Consider the following 20,200-nt stretch of genomic DNA (forward strand, 5'->3'; position numbering starts at 1 on the left):
GAAAAATTTTTCACTTTTCTGCGATTTATAAAGAAACGGCTTGGCCGATCGTCGCACAAAATTGACAAACAATAGTCCTCATCGAGATACATCGAGTGGCTTTTAAAGCAGAGAAGTGAAAAGTCGTTCGTCCACGTTTTAGCCCGCAGTTCTGAATCGATTTTGAAAATTCAAAAACCGTTCGAAAGATATTGGTTGGGAATCGTGCTGATTAGTTTTTGGTAGAGATCGGCCGGGCCGTTTTCTTGTAATATAGTTTAAAAAAAAAAATTTCGACGATTTTTATGATTATTTTTTTGACGATAGATACCATAGTCTTCTAGATCATACTAAAATATTACGGCCCTACGACGACTGGTTCAGCTTTAAAAATTCGTCAAAGTTTGCTAAAATCAGTATGGTCTTTTTGGCATTTGTCAAAATTAGACTTTTGATCGACGTTTTCTCAAAAACGCCTGAACCGATTTTAGAAATTTAAAAGCCATTTGATGTATTTCGGTGAGGACTATCGTTTGTCAGTTTTGTGCAACGATCTGCCAAGCCGTTTTCTTTGTAATTTGAAAAAAAGTGTTAAACTTTTCGTCCACATTTAAGCTCATACTACCGAACCGATTTTAAAAAATCAAAAACTGTTCGAAAGATATTAGTTGAGAATGATACTGATTAATTTTAGGTGAAAATCTACCGAGCCGTTTTCTTGTAATTAACTGTTGAAAAAAAGTGTTAAATTTTCGTCGACATTAAGCTCATCCTACCGAACGATTTTAAAAAATCAAAAACTGTTCGAAAGATATTAGTTGGGAATGATACTGATTACTTTTAGGTGAAAATCTACCGAGCCGTTTTCTTGTAATTAACTGTTGAAAAAAAAATTTAAGCCGATTTTCATGGAACTTATTTTGGCGATATACATCATGATCTTATAGAACTTACTGTAATATTACGGCCTTACAACAAGTAGTTTAATTTTTAAAATTCGTCAAAGTTTGCTAAAATTATTATCGTTTTTTTAAAAGTAGGTTTGATGAAGTATATTATTTACACATTTTTTTGATTAAGTCGATTATTTACACATATCGGGAAGTTCATGTAACTTGCCTCAAGGCTAAATACCAAACCAACTAGTTTATCTTTATCGTCACTCAGATAAGATAATGATGATTGCAATGTTTTAAAAATGCTTTCGGTAATGCCACTATGCATTGGAACTTTTGTAATGTTATTGAATTTTTGAAAATTTTGAAAAGTTTGAATATTAAAAAACATTGCCTTTTTTGAAAATACTTATAGTTTTGAAAACTTAGAAACTTTTTGAAAACTTAGACATTTTTTGAAAACTAAAATTATTGTTTTTGAAATTTTCAAAAATTGAAGGGATGATGACGCAATCGCGATATACCTGCCAGCAAAGTACTTCCTTGATGAACCAATAATAAAAATATCATGCAAACAATTTCTAGCTTTGTAAAAACAGGTTAGTCGAATAGAGTTAACCTAATTAGAGTTGGGCTATAGTGAACTTCTACTACAAGAACAACAAATTTCTGAAGTACTCTTTATATAAAAAATGATATAAAATACATGAGACTCAAGAAGAGATCAAAAGTTAATTAATGTTTGAAGCAGATTTTATAATTATAGAATTATAATATTATATTACATAAATTATATTATATTAAATAAATGTTTACATTTACTTTATTGAATTGAATTGAATTACATATTATATGCATAGAATCGGAGTTGTTACTGAATTAATATACCATAAATTACAATTAACAGCGATACTATATATATTGAGCAAACAAAAAGATTATGAGGTCGGATAGTTTCACAAGTGTATTTATAGAGAACTTTAGCTTGATTCAATCTAAATCTGAAGTGTGGATCTTTCCATGATTTTTTAAAGTGCTTTGATATTTGAATGTTTTATCACATGTTTTACATTTATGAGGTCGATCATCACTGTGCTTTATAGAATGAATTTTCAAATTTCTTGAATCTGAAAATCTTTTATTGCATACTTTACATTCATAATTGCGTTCCCCGGTGTGTAAAACAAAATGAACTTTCAAATGAGCTGATTGAATAAACGTCTTATTGCATATTTTGCATACATGACGACGTTCTCCGGTATGGATGATTTTATGCCGGTATAATGCTGGTTGATATTTGAATGTTTTATCGCATGTTTCACATTTATAAGGTCGATCTTCACTGTGTCTTGCAGAATGCTTTCTTAAAGTAGAAAAATCTGAAAATCCTTTATTGCATATTTCACATTTGTACGGGCGTACTCCAGTGTGAATAATTTCATGTCGGGCTAATATGTGTTTTGTTGTGAACGTTTTATTGCACATTTGACATTCATGAGGGCGTTTTTCAGCATGAATAATTTCATGGTTATTTAAGGCGGCTTTTCTAGCAAATGTTTTATTGCATACTTGGCAATTGAAAGGCCGTTCTCTAGTATGAATAATTTCATGTCCATCAAATCCAAGTTTTGATCTAAATGTTTTATTGCATATTTCACAACTGTAAGGGCGTTCTTGAGTATGCACTGATAAATGCCGATTCAAACCAAATGACCGTTTAAATCCTTTATTACATATTTCACATTTATGGATTGTTTTATGTTTACTTGAAACATTTTCAAATGATTTGCTCGTATTATTCGTACTGATTTCTTGATTACATATGTAATGTTTTTGAACTGAGCTTATTTCATGTGTGCTGGTAGCCGAATCTTGGTACTCAATCTCTTCTTCCTTTATTTCTTCCTCGATTGTTACCTCAGATTTCAAAAATCGCTGTAGAAATATTTTGTTTTGTGGCATATCTTCATTATCATTAAATTCTCGTTTCATTTGAGGATATTCAGTTGGTTCAATTATAATGGTTGAGTTTGAGTTTGTTTCATTAGATATTAAATTAATTGACTTACCAAGATCTTTGTTATGCAGGTAAGGTTCTTCATCTAATATTATTTTACCTGTACTGATAGTTGCATCTTGTTCATCAACTGTTTCTTGATCCATTGTTACCTTAGATATTAAAAAACGCTGTAGACATATTTCATCGTGTTCTGGCAAGATGAATCCTTCATTATCATCAAATTCTTGCTTCACTTGAGGATATTGAATTGGTTCAATTTTAATAGTTGAGTTTGAATTAGTTTCATCAGACATATTCAGGCAATTGTTGGTTGCCATTTTACCTTTTCCTGGTTCTTCTTCCAATGATTTGTTCATAATTGGCTTAGTAATATCTTCGTTACGTACATAAGGTTCTTCATCTAACATAATGAAGACTGGATATGGCTCATCAATTGTTTTTTCATCAATTGTTACTTCAGATTTTAAAAAACGCTGTAGTAATATTTCATTGGTTTCTGGACAAATATTATCGTATTCATCCAATTCTGTTTCATAAGGCATTTTCAGGCAATTGTTGGTTGTTGTTTTACATTTTCCTGGATATGTTTTTTTCATATTATCCATTAAATTAATTGACTTGCTAATATCTTCATTAGATTCTTTGGGTAATGCATATTGTTTATCAACTGTTGCTTGCTTTATTTCTTCATCAATTGTTCCCTGAGATTTTAAAAATTGCTGCAGATACATTTCATCATTTTCCAACAGACTTTTTGAATCATCGAATTTTTGTTTCACTTGAAAATAAGAATCAAATTCAATTTTAATAGTTGTGTTAGAATTTATTTCTTTAGACATTTTGAACTTTTACAAACAAATTTATTTAATTTATGTAAAACAAATTAATGGCTTAGAATTAAAATTGTTATTTTCACGTAGGGTAAGTGATAGTAATCGTTCAAATATCGAAAATGAGAATTTTTCATAGACATTATATTACATGGGCTGCTAGTCGAGCGCAAAATAAGTGGTCAAACCATAAACATTACACTATAGTCCAGTCATAGGGTCGTTTTAGTACTCGAGGAATTGTGAAAATTGGTAATCTTATAGATTTTGATTTACAATATAAGTTTATGTATATTTTGTATTGTATTTGTGTTGTAGATTATTGTATTTTTGCAATAATAAGTTTTTAGTTTAACAAACTTATAAGAATTTTTTGATATTCAGTATGTACTGTTAGTTCAACAAAATAAAAGATTTAAATAAATTATAGAAAGTTTTCTCTAGTTTAGCTTCGTATATAGCTATTTTGCCATTGAAGTGTTCAATCATCTGTTTATAGACCTTGTTCGCTTAATTTAACATTGAAAATGTGTATTTATTAGAGAGAATGTGGTTAAGTTCAGAGAGCAGTCGAATATAGAGAGATTCGATATGGCGCGAGAGCAGCAAAGACTTTGGGGCGCTCATACTCAAACTATTCATTTAACAAAAACAACGGTCATAGAAAGAATTGTAGGAAATGTTGTCTAATTTAATTTGTGCATAGCTACTTTTATCGTACAATGAGCCGAAAAGGAGATAATTTAAAAAAAAACTAGTAGGGTGGGTGGCATCGTGCCTTAAGGCAAATTGCTGGAACTTCCTGTACCGTAACAAAATGTTCGAGGAATATTGAATGTTTTCAAATAGATTATTATAAATATTGTAACATTGTCTAATATTTATAAGAATTATATAAACTGAATTGCAGAGTTGAAATTATTTGTTTAAAGTATATTAGAACTATAGTCAGAATTAAAAATAAAATCTGAATTATTTTCGATATACACAGAATTTAAAAAAAAAAAAAAAAATTAAACAATTTTTTTTTTCCAAAATCAATTATTTTGTTAAGACAAGCAGAAAGTTCTTTGAATCAATTGAATCGGACGCTTAGTTCTCTCAAAAACTGCCATTTTTTGTACATTTAGCTCTGTATCTCCGAAATGGATGGGCCTGCCTTTGCGAAAAACTAATAACCCCTTCTCCCAATCATTACTAATTGAATGTTTTTTAGATCATTCAAATCGGATGCTCCGTTCTCTCAAAAACTCGATTTCTATTTTCTACACTCTTTGCTCCTTATATCCGTAACTGCTGGACCTGTCTTTGCCAAAAACTAATCAGCACATCTCCTTATCAATAGGAATCGAATGTTTTTTAAATCATTCAAATCGGTTGAACCGTACGCCCGAAAACGTGGGCGAAAATTTGTATCCATACATACATGCACACACATACACACACATCCATTTTTTCTGAAGTATGCCAAAATATTCAGAAACCTTCAAAACGTCGAGAAATGTAAAAATTTTCAATTCCGATTTTCGGCCTATTACAATAACTTACCCTACGGGAAATTAAAAAAACTGCTTTTTTATGCTATTTTTCCAATAGACTGTATAATAATATGATGGCAGCGACTTGCCGTGAAAATTTGAGGTGGCAACGTTAAAATTCGTAAAGAACACCTCAAAATCTAAAAGATCACAAATTTTCAGAATTCCCCGAGTATTATACCGGCAACAGCCTTTTTTGCACCAAATGACTGGACTACTTATTTATCTATGACTTGCTACCATAAACCATAAATAAATACAGGGTCTATTATCTCAGAACAAAATCCGCGTTCAGAAGGGCTACTTAGGGGTATTGTCAAATGTGTTATGTTAGTTACTACAAAACGTCAGTGTTATTTTTGTGTAAGTTAACAAAATGTGTTTTTTTTTTCGTTTGTATTTGCACATTTTTGTTAATAAAAAATTCATTATGAATTGCACTCAAATACATAACCCTTCGACACTATGAATAGAACAGCTTCAAACTCAGATACAGGACAATTATATACATACCTACATATATATTATATACATATGTATTACATACATAGACATTATATAGTATACATTAGTCTCACCATATTAAACTTTAAAGAAAGAGGCCGGTTGTAGGAAACTATGTAAGAAATCAAGTATAAGCTTCTACAAGAAAGACAAAATATTCAGAATACGCTCAGCTTTTCAAAATTAGATTGCCACTTGACACGGATCTGATTATACTTGGAAGAAAATAAATTGCTTAAGAATGTCAAATTGGTTAAAAAGAGTTAAGTGTGACAGACAATGTAATGAACTAACACTATAATTCACTAAATTTCATTAAATATTTATATTAATGAATTTAAAAAAAGTATAAAAATTATTCCTGTTGATTAGGTGTAATGTATTTTTAAATCAGCAATGTGTTTGTTGATTTATATTTCGATTTGATTATCTTGTATATTTTTGTTATAATTGTATTATTACAAAACATAATGCAACTGTAATACCAAATTTAGTTTCAAATACCCAATCACTAAAACTCATTCATTTTCATTTCAAATTTTGCGCCATTAATTTGAATGCCAAAAACAGCGCTTTCACTGAGTGGAGGACCCTTAAAGTGTCCCTTCTGAACGTAAAAATCGAGAAAGAGAAACGTCTATATGATAATAAATAAGCATAATGGTATTAAAGTATTTAAAGTTATAATTACTTGGCTTTGTCCTCGGTGTTGCAGATTGTTCTCCTTTTGCATCAAAACATTCTCTAGCGACCTGAGAACAATTCTGTAACTGCAGTGAAGGAGACACTTCTAATTGGTAATCTTCCATAAAGTTTGAAGAAACTTAAAAAGCAAGCATATTATTATATAAATTATTAGAAAAAATATAGAACACTTGATTTAAAGATGCAACTACATCATTTAAAATAAATATCTAATCAACTTGTATTTAATTACCCAAGGGTGTATTATTATTTGTTGACAAACGGTATGCCCCTGTCTTTATATTCTTATCACGAATCGACACACCAAGTTCTAAAATAATATAAGGTTTTTAAAATCTATCGAATACATATATGAATCTTATCATTATCCTTACGGAATGTAGCTCTATCCATAAGACAATTCTTCTCTAAGTATGGGTCTCCAGTGAATCCTATAAATACCAAGCAAAATATGAATTCAGCATTTCCATTAAAAACAATTCATTCGATCACATATTATAATTCAGACCTGGCATATTTAGAGTAGGTAGGGCATTAACTTTTAGATTTGTCTTTGCATTTGTTGTCAAATATTCGAGTTTGCAAATATTTGTGAAGTGCGCGTCACAAATATGTCGATTTTTGCCACAAACCGAAGGGGTTACCTCATCCAATAGAGGATTATTCGCCCTCTTCACCCAAATTGAAAACATCTAGAACATTTTCATAGTATTTTCATCATACATATTCATTATGTGAACATAATACATCATTATATATACATACTTGATCATTAGATGCTGGAAAGACATGCATCTTTTTATTAGTTGTGGAGTTACTACAATTTGGTACCCTGCACTTCACCATTTTAACTTTAATAATAATTTAAAAAAAGAAAAAGAATCACCAAAACACGTATAACAGCAATGTATAACAGAACTACAAGAAGCAATGACAACTTAGACAGAAAATGGCGGTCAAATGTAGTAGCGCCATCCTTCGATCAATTCGAATACTAATCCATTTTAAAATTTATTAAGGTGCGTCCACACCTAGCGAACGAGCACTAACGAACATGGATTTTGACATGCGCGTGGGTCGCTTTTGTTAAGCCGGCCACAGACGTAACAGTATGCATGTGCAACTGAATGAATGCGCAACCAGGCGTATTTTCACAGTGCCCACAGACAGATCAAGTTTATGTTCAAGTATTTGCGCAAGCATATCACAAATGTCAACTGAGAAACGTCAAGACATAACCTAAAAATATATCTCTTTTATTAATTTATATATTTACAGCATCAGAAGAGAATTCAAAGTGTTCAGAGCGCTTATTTAATAACTTTTTAATTGTCGATTACTTCATAAACTTGTATTATGAATTTGCTACAAAGTAAAATATAAACCGGACATGTGCTGCCACACGCGGCCAACGAATGAACTTGCCGACTTGAATGATTGCGCAATAAAAATAATCGAAAAGTGCTCATGTCTGCTCGCTTGCACCAGTCTGTCAAGTTGCGCAAAAAACACCCCACAGACCACCACAGACGTTACAGAATACATGTGCAAGTCGCAGGTTGCGCAAGTATACAGTTACGTCTGTGGCCGGCTTTAGAAATTTTTAATCTGCGCATATTATTCATCATGTTCGTTCGTTAGGTGTGGAGCACCTTTACCGGCCATGATATAGACTGCTAGTCCTCATATGTTTTCCGTTGTACATAGTACTCAAACATAGAAGGGACTGTGACGTCACATGTCTGAGCGAACAATGCCGACGACAATCGCGGACTCTCCCGATTGATCAAATATGTGCCTAACATAGGCCTTATAATATATAAACCGATTCTAACAGGTGGATTTGATTTTATGTACATTTATTTCACAAGGAAAATATTATAAATATGATTTCTTACAAAATTATCAGCCATCACAATTACCATCTTATCTTATATATAAAAATGGATCGCAAAATGTGTTGGTAAGCGCATAACTCAACAACGCCTGCACCAATTTGGCCAATTCTTTTTTTAAAATGTTCGTTGATGTCAAAGAATGGTTCTTACTGCGAGAAAAAATGGAATAATTGCCGGGGAAACCATAAAAAGAGTCCTTTTCTTTTTCTCATACAAACGTTTTCTCACTAAGACGTAGAATTAATTTGAGCTTTATTGCTATTAAAGTACATATTGAATTACAAGCACTTACCGTATACTCCTTTTAAACGATTATTCGGATTTTGATAAATCTTTCTGAAGTATGTTAAGGAAATTTTCTGGAATGTATGTGATTATAAAGTACTGGGATGTATGTGCAATATTGTAGAAATAAATGGAAAAAAATGCAAAAAACGACATGTCATTGTTTGCATTGAACACATATGAAAACTATCATCTGCCAAAAATTTCAATTTACTTATGAGCCTAGACAATATTAGAATATGTATAATAAATTTATGATTATGAATGAGAAAAACTACATTATATTGCCAAAAAGCGGCTGAGATGTGCCAGAAATTAAAATAATATAAAATACAGTATATGTATGACATATGAACAGGATATGACAAAATAATTAATGATGCATGCAAAAAATACGAGCGCACGCCTTAGGGGCGCCAACACAAGTTTCGGATATTAAATTTTCAATATAGTTTTTTTTTAATATATAATTTCTTTGCATCTTTTACTAACCTTTCACAATATTTTTAAAATTCGTAAAAATTTCACTTTATAACAACAAATGGGAAAGTAAACATGAATACATACAATTCAGCCCTCACGATATCGATTAGGAGAAGTTTAAGGTGCAATTTTGAATATCTTAAATAATAAAAAATTAAATTAATATGATCCAACATGAAGTACCAGTGACATGTTATGGTTATGGTTATGTTACACCGTTTAAAAGACTTCAATTTCCAATATAGTGTGGGAATTGAGACTCATCATTTTATTCTACATTTAACATCGCTCATATTATAAATATATATATATTCATTTTGGAGTGAAGAGTAATTTAAAAAACAATATTATTATTTTTAGGTAAACGCGTTTAATATTAGTATATTATATTAAAAATTGTATACATGGGTACAGGACAATGTCTGTCGGGTCATCTAGTTAAATCAATAAAATTAAACATATGACATATGACATTTAATCAATCGGGAAATTCCGCGATTGTCGGCAACGTTCGCTCAGCAAGTGACGTCACAGTCCTTTTTATGTTTGAGCACATATTTTGTGCTCGATTAGCAGTCTATGTAGCATAAGGTCTATGGAATTTTTGCATATCTTTACGCTTGAAGTCCTCCTGAACGCCATAGGAAAAATGTATATATATATGTATTATGTGTGAATACAATTTTTCGTCGACATTTTTTAGTTGAGCTTTACAGTCTAAAGAGTCGTCGTTGGTTGGTTGGTTTTCTTTAACGGTGTACCATTATTATTTGAAAGACAATCTAACCTGTCGGTTTAGATTCATTTTGACTTCTTCCTCTTTTACCACCTCCTATTATTGTAAACTAATGTTTTTCAATTATTTGCTAATTATTTATTAACATCCCGTAGGGTAAGTTATAGTAATTGTCCAACAATTAAAAATTAAAAATTTTGCATATCTTTACGTTTCAGAGGTTTCTGAACATTTACCTTAAAAAATGGATGTGTGTATACAATTTTCATATAATATTTTTTTATTGTAAATTATTGGTTTCATATTATATTTTTCTAGAGTATAAAATCTAACAAAGAAGCTCCGCTCCATCGATTTGAATGATCTGATTCTTACTGAATGGGGGGTCCAGGCGTTTGGAGATGAAAAGCAAATGGAGCAGAAAATGACAGATTATGAGAGTACGAGTAAAAACATTTTATTTCTACTGACATAATTATTATTTTTTTAAGGCAGGTCCAGCGGTTTCTACATTGCAGTCAAAAAATAGACAAATAGGCAACTAGAAATATAGACTGGTAGACGAGGTCAAAGATAAACAGATTGAAAAGTAGCCAGGTAGACAGGTGGATAAGTAGACAAGAAGACACGTAAGCAAATAGACATATAGGGAGGCGTGGGGAATCAAGCAGGCATTTATAACGATTTCCTACACTGGTGACCTACGACGTTTGTGATGAAGACAGAGAAGGATCATGAATCTGAAATTTTAAAAAATGTAGACTTTGATGCAGCACCATAATCACTGGTCTTCCATGACTACTTATAAGGTACGTCCAGTCCTCGGGTCAGTGCGAGTTAACTCATTTACTCTACTGACACCGGACTTCTGTTGGTATACCCATTTTGTATACCCAGACCTCAGTGTTTATTGCTGACACGAAAATTGATTCTGAGCATAGACTTTGGGTCAAGAAATGTCATATTTTCACCAAATAAAAAAGATAATTTTCAAACTATGTGAGATAATTTATTATTCTTATTTTTTTCATGATAGTTACTATCAATACTATCACAAAAAAGATTAGGAATATATGGTCCTAAAATATTATAGACCTGAGAAGTTTCGCACGGAACAACTCCACGCGCAATATATTTTATAATAAAACTTAGAACTTAAATAAAATTTAATTTACAAAACTTACAAACAATGTACCCTTAACTTAATTTCTATTTATCAGATTTCGATGTGTCGTTGGGAAAGCCCCAAACTTTCAATGTTCCTGCATCTCGTTTTCTGTCGTACGTACTCGACATGTCTTTGTCGTCGCAGGCGTATGCTAATAAATATTGTTTCGGATGCCAGGCAACAGTAAACGTGGCCGCGTCCACGGAGATGTCCGCTATCTTTTCACCTGGAAAAGGATAAATCAATTGTAAATATATTTAAAAATTATATAAGGTAAAGGCAAATGAAGGAAAAACAAATCTAATCTTGTTTTTGTTTTGGAACTTGTCGTAGGGTAAGTTATAGTAATCGCCCAAAAATCGAAAATATTTTTTTTTGCATAGCTATACGTTTCAAAGGTTTCTGAACATTTTAGCATACCTGAAAAAATTGATGTGTGTATGTATGTGTGGTTACAATTTTTCGTCCATGTTTTCAGGAACACGGATCAACCGATTTGAAGACTTCAAAAAACATTCGATTGTTATTGAAGGGGAAGCGTGCTGATTAGCTTTTAGCAAATTTCGGAGATAAGCAACAAAAAGTGCAAAAAAAAAGAAATTTAGTTTTTGCGATAACGGTGTATCCGATTAAGTGATTCAAAAAATATTCGATTCGTATTTATGGGAAAACGTGCAATTTAGGTTTTGCTAATGCAGTTCCAGCCGTTTCGGAGTTACGGAGCAAAAAGTGCAAGATAATAGCAGCTATTAAGAGAAAGGAACATCTAATTGAAAAACATTTTGCTTGTGTTGACAGTGTAAAGAAACGATTAGTTTTTGAAGAAAGCCAAAAAAAAATATTTATTTCAAAATTTCAAAATGTTTTTTTTTTAATTATCATATCTCTAAAATTCTTCGGATTTCAATTTTAATTCAGACTAAAAATATTTAAAATTTTACGAATATTTCATTACGGTACGGAAAGTTCGAGCAATTTGCCATAAGGCACGATGCCATGCACCACTAGTTTTTCAAATTATGCTTCTGAAATTACGGCGTACCTTAGAAAAAATTAATGTATGTGTGTGTGTTTGTGTGTGCGGATACAATTTTTCGTCGACGATTTCTGGAACACGGCTCGACCGATTTGAGTACTTCAAAAAATATTCGATTGGTATTGATAGGGAGACGTACACAAAAAATATTGTTCTCTCAATGTAGTGCGATCGGCTTATGGAAACAAACTAACTGACTTTAATGATTCATGTGTAACACACATGTGTTCAAATAATAATTTTGAAAAAGACAAAACTTTTAGTAATTTTGATTTACATAATTTAACTATTCGGCGGAAAAATAACTCACAAATTCATTTTTTGTTTAAAAATCTTGTTTAGTGAAAAAGTGCTAACGTATATTCAAACATACAGGTAATTAATTCAATTTTGTCATTAACCTTTTCTTAAAAATTTTCCATAACTTTTAAAAAATTTCTATCATTTTTAATATCCTGTTCTGATAATCAACTCATTTATTTTTATCATTTTCATTTTGATCATATTATCATATTTCTGTACATTATTATTTTTTGCAATTAATTTATTATTTAAGAAAAATCTATTTTCGTTTCCTAAACATATTGTTTGCTTAAATCTCATCAAGATCATGTTTCTTGACAGATGTCCTGAAGATGGAACGTACCTAGTTCCGAAACGTCGACAGTAAATAAATAAATAAATAAAGAAATTGTTTATTAAAAACTTTTCTTGTTTTTTTATTACTTTTGGATTCTTGTTCGAAACTCTACAAAATATACACAAATCCAAGATTCTACCATTCATATATATATATATATATATATATATATATATATATATATATATAATATCACCTGTTTCTGTATGTCCAATATCTATCAACAAATCCTCCGAAGCAGAAGCCAACAACTGTCCATCATGGCTAAACGATATCGTCCTCACTGGCCACTCCAATCTGGAAAACATCCTAACACATGCCAAATGTTCTGCATCCCACAAAGAAACTAAGGCATCTGCTGATCCTGTTGCAAAATATCTTCCAGTTGGATCGAATTCGATGCAAATGCAAGTTGCTGGATGTGCTTTTAATACATGCAGTAATTCCAGCTTCGGATAACTCATTACATGAATGCACCCTTGGCCATTGGTGAGGAAGAATAAATTGCTGCTGTTGTTCCATGAGATTTCATTGACCTGGGTAAAGGAAAGAAGTGGTGTTATTATATTTATTAGATAAATGGAAATCTATTATTTTTGCAATAGTTGGTTTCAACTATCTGCATCTTGGGTTATATAAGTCGAATCAGGTTCTACGAGGCGGCGTTAGAAAGATGAGATTTCGTACTAAAAAAATTATTAGACAGTTTTGAAATTGACTGGATCAATTTTGTTTGAATGCGCGTCAAAAATGTACACTACCAAAGAGAAAATACACTATATTTTACAGTTTTTGTTGGCTGCTGAAAATCTGAATAGTTGTTATGGTCCTGATACTGTAGCGGCTAATTACAACCAACTTTGGTTTCGTCGATTCATTCGGATAATTTCGATGTCAAAGACGTACGCGCACTGGATGACCAATTGTCGAAAATGTCGACAAAATCAAGGAGCCCAACGGGCATGTAAGTCGATTTCAATTGCCCAAGAGCTAAAGACTGTACAAAAGACATCATTTGAATAAGACCAGATACAAAAAAAGCTCGATGCACGGGTGCCACACGAAAACCTATTATACCAAATTTTCATCTGCAAATCGCTGCTGAATCGCAAGAAAATTGCTTCATTTTTGGTAACTGGTAATGGAAAGTGGATCTTTTGCGACAACGTCTTGATCCAATTGCGATGAGTATGAAGAAATAGTAGCCAAGCCAAAATTGGATGGCCAATTGTCGAAAATGTCGACATAATCAAAGAGTCCAACCTTCATATAAGTCGATTTCGAATGCCCCAAACCTAAAGATTTCACAAAAAATCAATTGGCACCATTTAAATAAGGCTGGATACAAAAAAAACTAGATGAATGGGTGCCCCACGAAAACCTACTGGATCGAATTTTCATCTGCAAATCGCTGATGAATCGCAAGAAAATTGCTTCATTTTTGGTGACTGGTGATGGAAAGTAGATCTCTTGCGACGACGTCTTGATCCAATTGTGATGAGTATGAAGAAATAGTAGCCAAGCCAAAATTGGTGACCAATTGTCGAAAATGTATACAAAAACAAGAAGTCCAACCTTCATATAAGTCGATTTCGAATGCCCAAGACCTAAAGATTTCACAAAAAATCAATTGGCACCATTTAAATAAGGCTGGATACAAAAAAACTATATGAATGGGTGCCACACGAAAAAATTATAGGACCGAATTTCCATCTGCCTGCTGAATCGCAAGAAAATTGCTTCATTTTTAAAGCGATTAGTGATTGGTGATGAAAAGTGGATCTCTTGCGCCAACTTAAAGCAGAAACTGTCTTGATCGAATTGCGATGAGTATGAAGAAATAGTAGCCAAGTCAAAGTTGGATGACCAATTGTCGAAAATGTCGACAAAATCAAGGAGTCCAACCGTCATATAAGTCGATTTCGAATGCCCAAGACCTGAAGATTTCACATAAAATCAATTAGCACCATTTAAATAAGGCTGGGTACATAAAAACTATATAAATGGGTGCACCCACAAAAACCTACTGAATCGAATTTTTATCTGCAAATCGCTGCTGAATCGCAGGAAAATTGCTTCACTTTTGGTGACTGGTGATGGAAAGTGGATCTCTTGCGACAACCTAAAGAGACAACTGTCTTGATCCAATTGCGATGAGTATGAAAAAATAGCAAACAAGCAAAAATTGGATGACCAATTGTCGAAAATGTCGACAAAATCAAGGAGTCCAACCTTCATATAAGTCGATTTCGAATGCCCAAGACCTGGCCAGGATAACGTGTGGCAACACATATCGATAGTAATTAGTCAGAAGCTCCAAAAACCTCCCTTATTGGGAGGTTTTGATGCATCTATTTTTTAGTTCGGACTTGGAACCAAGCGATTACCATCTATTCCTGTCTATGGTGAACAGTTTTGCTGGTGAAAAATTCTCTTCAAGTGAAGCTTATAAAAATCGACTTTCTCAATTTTTTGCCAATAAGGTCGAGGGTTTCTATGAAAGGAGAGGATAATAATATTAACTTCAAAATGGCAACAATTTATCGAACAAAACGGCGCAAAATTGACCTAAATTGGATCATCCTAACTATAGTAATTAAAGCCTTAAATTCATGCAAGGGAGCGTCCATTAATCACGTGATTGATTTTTTATGGATATTTGGACCCTTCTCCCCCTTGGTGATACATGGTAATATTAAAAATTACCCCCATCCCCCCTAAACATCTAAAAACCTCACGTGATTAATAGACGCCAAAAAAATAGATTTCCCTTTACGTCATCTAATATGAATATTTTTTTGTATTGAAGAATTTACTAGGGAGTAACTTATTCAATTCCAAGTTTTTGATAATCTGATATCAAGCAGCAATGATATCCGTTTTCACTTAAAAATAAATTTTGAATGAAAACAGCACTTACTGCATTAAGTTAATAAAATATTATCAATATTAAAAAAAATCTATTAACTAGATGCAAGTGGCATTTTGCCTTGTAAGCTGAATGAACTGTAAAAACAATTAACAAGAATTGAAATTTAGATATTTAGATAAAATTTTCAACTTCTTTTTTAGTCTAGAAGGAGAAGTTTATGCTTTTATAAACAAATATTCAATTTGCTAATTTTATGATTTCTCTATGTTTCAAGTCATTCTGAATCGTTTGACAACAAAATTGAATAAACCTTTGACATTTTGTTCTTAACTTTTTGAAAACTTTGAACTTTTTCAAAGCAATCGCGCTGCGTTAGTTACGTAGAGACAAAATACCGAAGCGCGTAAGCGCCGTGTCGCAGTCTAACGGATAAACATTGGCACGGAACTCATAGAAATGCAAACAAGATTTGTACTTATTATTAAAATCTCTATAAAATATATGATAATTTGATGGGCATATGTCTAATGATCCTTTTTAACCGCCAAATAGCATTTTTTTTACTTTTTGTGTTGGATCTCCAAAACCGCTAGACCTGCCATCCAATTGCTTTAAGCAGTTCTTTATTTTGTCAATCCAAGTAAAATATTTTTCAAATCATTCAAATCGGACGCTCCGTTCTCTCAAAAACTAAAATACCATTTTTGGCTCTTTTTGTCCCGTATCTAGATCAGCACGTCTCCTTATCAGTAGAAATCGAATATTTTTTGAATTATTCAAATTCATCTATCGATTTGACGAAAATTTGTAGTCGCGCACACACCCACATACACATACATCCATTTTTTATAAGGTATGCCAAAATTTTCAGAAACTTCTGAAACGTTAAGATAAACAAAAATTTTTATTTTCGACTTTTTTTGCTTTTAATTTAACTTACTCTACGGGAGGTTAATATTTGCTGTTATAATATAATAGTATAATATCATACAAACGCACCTAATTTTGCCGGTGTCGAACGATTCAGAATGACTATAGAAGTAGCAAATCAGATTTTTTTGTCAAAAACAAACTTCTCATGTAGGAAGTTATAAAACACAAACTTATCTATTAACTTATTATACTGTTCAAAAACTTATATTACAATTGCAATGTAACAATAAAATGTCCTATTACTTTTTTACCTCAAAGTTATATTGTTCTTCCGCAAGTATTTTATGTGTTTTGGTATCGATAAAAGTAACTAAATCTTCTTTATTACCAACAGCTATTGTATTTCCATCAGGTGACCATGTTATATTTATATTTTCACCTTTTGTATTTATTGTCGCTGCACATTTTGCTACCCTGGAAAAAATGACATATTTAATAAAATAATTGTATTTTCACGAAAGCATCCAAATTGATAATTAACTTCACATTTTGAAGGTTTCTGAACCTCAGAAAAAATGGATGTGTATGTGTATGTGTAAATACAAATTTTCGACGATGATTTCGGGAACGGTTCAACCAATTTAAGAATGATTAAAAAAAGAGTGCGCGTAAGGATCACACGCGATTGAAGTATAACTTATTAGTACTTATTAAGTAAATAACAATTTTAAGTTAAGTGAAAATAAATACATGATATAACAATTTTGAATAATGTTTATTATTAATGTGGTAACACCCGTGATGCACACATTTATTAGTGTCAACCATTATACACATTTATATAATGATAAATTATAAATTATATATTCATATTAGCAATAAAAATATGTATAATATTTAAAAACAATAATGTAATTAAAGTCATACTTCAAATATGATATGATCGGTTTGTCATTGTAATTAGCATTTAGAAATGAACCTTCATTAGAGAAATGAGTAATTGCTGATTAAAAAATTCTATAATATTTGTTCACACAGTGGATTATGTTAAACAACGCTGAAACAAATATTGTTTTCGCAACTTCACTCATCATGTAATTGTGTTTGAAGAACTTCATGTAATTAAAATTAACATACGATGGTATTTCTTTTACTTTTTCACTGGCGATATAATCTCATTCTTTGAACAGCTGTAATATCTGTTTTGCCTAAAAATTATTTTCCATTTCAATAACTTCAAAGATTTATAGAAGCTACGAATAATATATAAATTATTTCAATAAACTTACGTTTAGTACACGGCACAAATGTTTTATTTGTTTTATTATTTTCATTATAATTATTTACGAGGAAGAGGGTAAAACATTCTTCTGATTCAGGCATTTTTGTTTAAATCAAGATTTATACTATTATGTAACCTTAAAATGTTTATTTATCTATGCTGATTTCTTTGTCGATATCCGTACGGATATAACGATACAGATCTCTATTCACTTACGCGACGACTAATCACAATCGACCCGTATAGAAATGATATCATCGAGAGCGAATGACGAATTATTGGCACTCGACTCTGCCGTAACGCACTTCCGTTGCATTTGTACGGATCTACGCTCTAGTCGCGCCTAAAGAAGTTTTACTTCAAAAAACAGTCGACTCCCATTGATAAAGAGACGTGCTAATTAGTTTTTGGCAAATGCAGGTCCAGTCGTTACGGGGATATGGAGCAAAGAGTGCAAAAAATAGAAATTGATTTTTTGAGAGAACTATTCAAATGATCTAAAAAGCATTCAATTCGTAATGATGGGGAAAAGTGGCGATTAGTTTGTGGCAAAGACAGGTCTAGCTTTCAGAGATAAGTGGTTTAAAGTATAAAAAATTGCAGTTTTTGAGAGAACAAAGCATCCAATTCGAACGATTCGAAAATATATTTTGCTTGTGAAGAAACAATTAGTTTTTGAAGAAAACAATTTTTTTTTATTTCAAAATTTTTAATTTCCAAATTTTTATTAGATATCGAAAATGATCTGGATTTTAGTTTTAATTCTAGCTAAAATTCTAAAGTTCACTTATAAACTTAGAAATAAATTTATATAATTCATAGAAATATGAGATAAGGTACTTTAATTCTAACTCCGCTAGATTAGGTTTCGTTTATTTAGTTTTCATTCTGACATAGAAACGTCGTCGTGCAATTTATAAGCGTTTATATTTTGTATATGAAAACCAATAATGAAAGTTACAGTATTTATAATAATCTATTTGAAAACATTTATATACCTCGAATTTCATTACAATATGTGAAGTACCAGCAATTTGCCTTAAGGCACAATGCCATGCACAACTAGTTTTAATTTGTTTTCTTCATTTCCCAAAATTAAACCAGTTTTTTACTATACAAGTAAAATGTTGTACTGTTGTTGTAAATACAAGTAAAATCGGATGCTCCCTTCTCTCAAAAACTGCAATAACATGCACTTCTTGCTCCATATCTACAGAACAGCTGAGCATGTATTGGGTAAAAACTAATCAGCAAGTCAAAAATGTGAAACGACTAGTAATACTTTGTATTTTGTAAACGTTATTAACAATATAAGTATATTGATTATCTTTTTATTATCAAAAAATTATCACCTCGCATCCCAAATTCTAACGGATTTATCACCACTTGCAGTACTCAATAAATCGGGTTGACTTGCATGCCAACATAGTTGATCCACTGAACCAGTGTGCCCCCGGAAAAGATGCTCCTTTGTCTAAAATAATAAAACTATGGTAAAACAATTTATAATAATAATTATTACTTGTATAATTTTATAAATACTCTTATAAGGCCGATTATAATATTTAATATTACAAAATTATTTGAATGAAATGAATTAAAATTTGACTTCTATTATATTGAATAAAATAAATCAGATCAAATTGTCGTGCAAGGACTATTCTAAGAGATTCAAATATTGTGACAACAGATATAAAATAATATATTATAATGGCAGTCATTGCAACCCCAAGAATGGGGACTTTAACCCTTTCTCGTCACAATATGATTATCTTAATTGTATATTATTATTGTTAGCAAGATGTAATGATATTTGTAGAACAAGATCTTTTTTATTTAATTTTGGAGTTTCTCATCATCTCTGAAACATCAAACTTCAGAAAGACTATAAAATAAGGTTTAATAGACCAGAATGAATGTTTAATAGATCGGAAATGTTCAGTGTACCAATCCTAAAAAATATCCATAGTTATTTCAGTTAGTCGAAGGTAAAGTATTAATCAGTGTAATATAACAGCTGTGAATGAAAAGTTAGCATCTAACCGTTATATATATGATTTTTTTTATTAGACTCCCAAATTACAGGAGAAGTTAATTTGGATATGCCTATCATCGCTCTTGAATTTTTGGAGTGGCAAATTAGTAGTGAATTTTACTGAATTCTTTGTATGTGTAAGAGAAAGAAAAGAATATAAAAGACAGATGTGCCAATTAAAAAAGATCTACTGAAGTTTTAGTTTCACTATAATAAAAAGAAGAATTCTGCTCTATCATAGCAAAATCATCAAAACATTACTGTTGTAAGCAAGACCGTAAATATTTGCGGAAGAAAAGAATATAAAAAGACAGATGGGCCAATTAAAAAAGGGCTACCAAAGATAAATTTCAGTTAATAGTTGGTCAGATCAAAATATACTCTGATGGTTTAAACCAATTCCAATGCGCCTAGTATCGT

General features: G+C 31.4%; 2 protein-coding genes across 2 annotated transcripts in view; both read right to left on the reverse strand.

The window, feature by feature from the left end:
• Positions 1-1,865: 1,865 nt before the first annotated feature.
• Positions 1,866-7,318, reverse strand: LOC113391059 (zinc finger protein 39-like). The gene is made up of 6 exons (XM_026627034.1): positions 7,238-7,318; positions 6,981-7,164; positions 6,847-6,903; positions 6,705-6,782; positions 6,459-6,590; positions 1,866-3,673 (listed from the first exon to the last, which is right to left on the reverse strand). Exons 1-6 carry the CDS (start codon positions 7,316-7,318, stop codon positions 1,866-1,868), a joined length of 2,340 nt encoding a protein of 779 aa, XP_026482819.1.
• Positions 7,319-11,000: 3,682 nt separating this feature from the next.
• Positions 11,001-20,200, reverse strand: part of LOC113391060 (THO complex subunit 3-like) — a 10,591-nt gene continuing 1,391 nt past the window's right edge. Inside the window, exons 2-5 of the mRNA XM_026627035.1 lie at positions 19,098-19,219; positions 16,775-16,937; positions 12,915-13,254; positions 11,001-11,268 (exon numbers count right to left, since the gene is read on the reverse strand). Coding sequence (XP_026482820.1) covers positions 11,084-11,268; positions 12,915-13,254; positions 16,775-16,937; positions 19,098-19,219 — 810 coding nt within the window. The 3' untranslated portion in view covers positions 11,001-11,083. The remainder of the gene's footprint in view (positions 11,269-12,914; positions 13,255-16,774; positions 16,938-19,097; positions 19,220-20,200) is intronic.

The sequence above is a fragment of the Ctenocephalides felis genome, unplaced genomic scaffold (assembly GCF_003426905.1).
Source record: "Ctenocephalides felis isolate EL2017-DRISC unplaced genomic scaffold, ASM342690v1 CF-g0.4_SCAFFOLD_00845, whole genome shotgun sequence".
NCBI lineage: Eukaryota > Metazoa > Arthropoda > Insecta > Siphonaptera > Pulicidae > Ctenocephalides > Ctenocephalides felis.

Excerpts from the sequence above, each read along its gene's own strand:
- LOC113391059 (XM_026627034.1), bottom strand. The coding sequence starts at position 7,318 with ATGGTGAAGTGCAGGGTACCAAATTGTAGTAACTCCACAACTAATAAA. Across the intron at positions 6,904-6,980 it reads ACCTACTCTAAATATGCCAG|GATTCACTGGAGACCCATAC; the intron begins GTCTGAATTATA and ends TGGTATTTATAG. Across the intron at positions 3,674-6,458 it reads AACACCGAGGACAAAGCCAA|TGAAACAAAAATTCGATGAT; the intron begins GTAATTATAACT and ends CTTATTTTCAAG.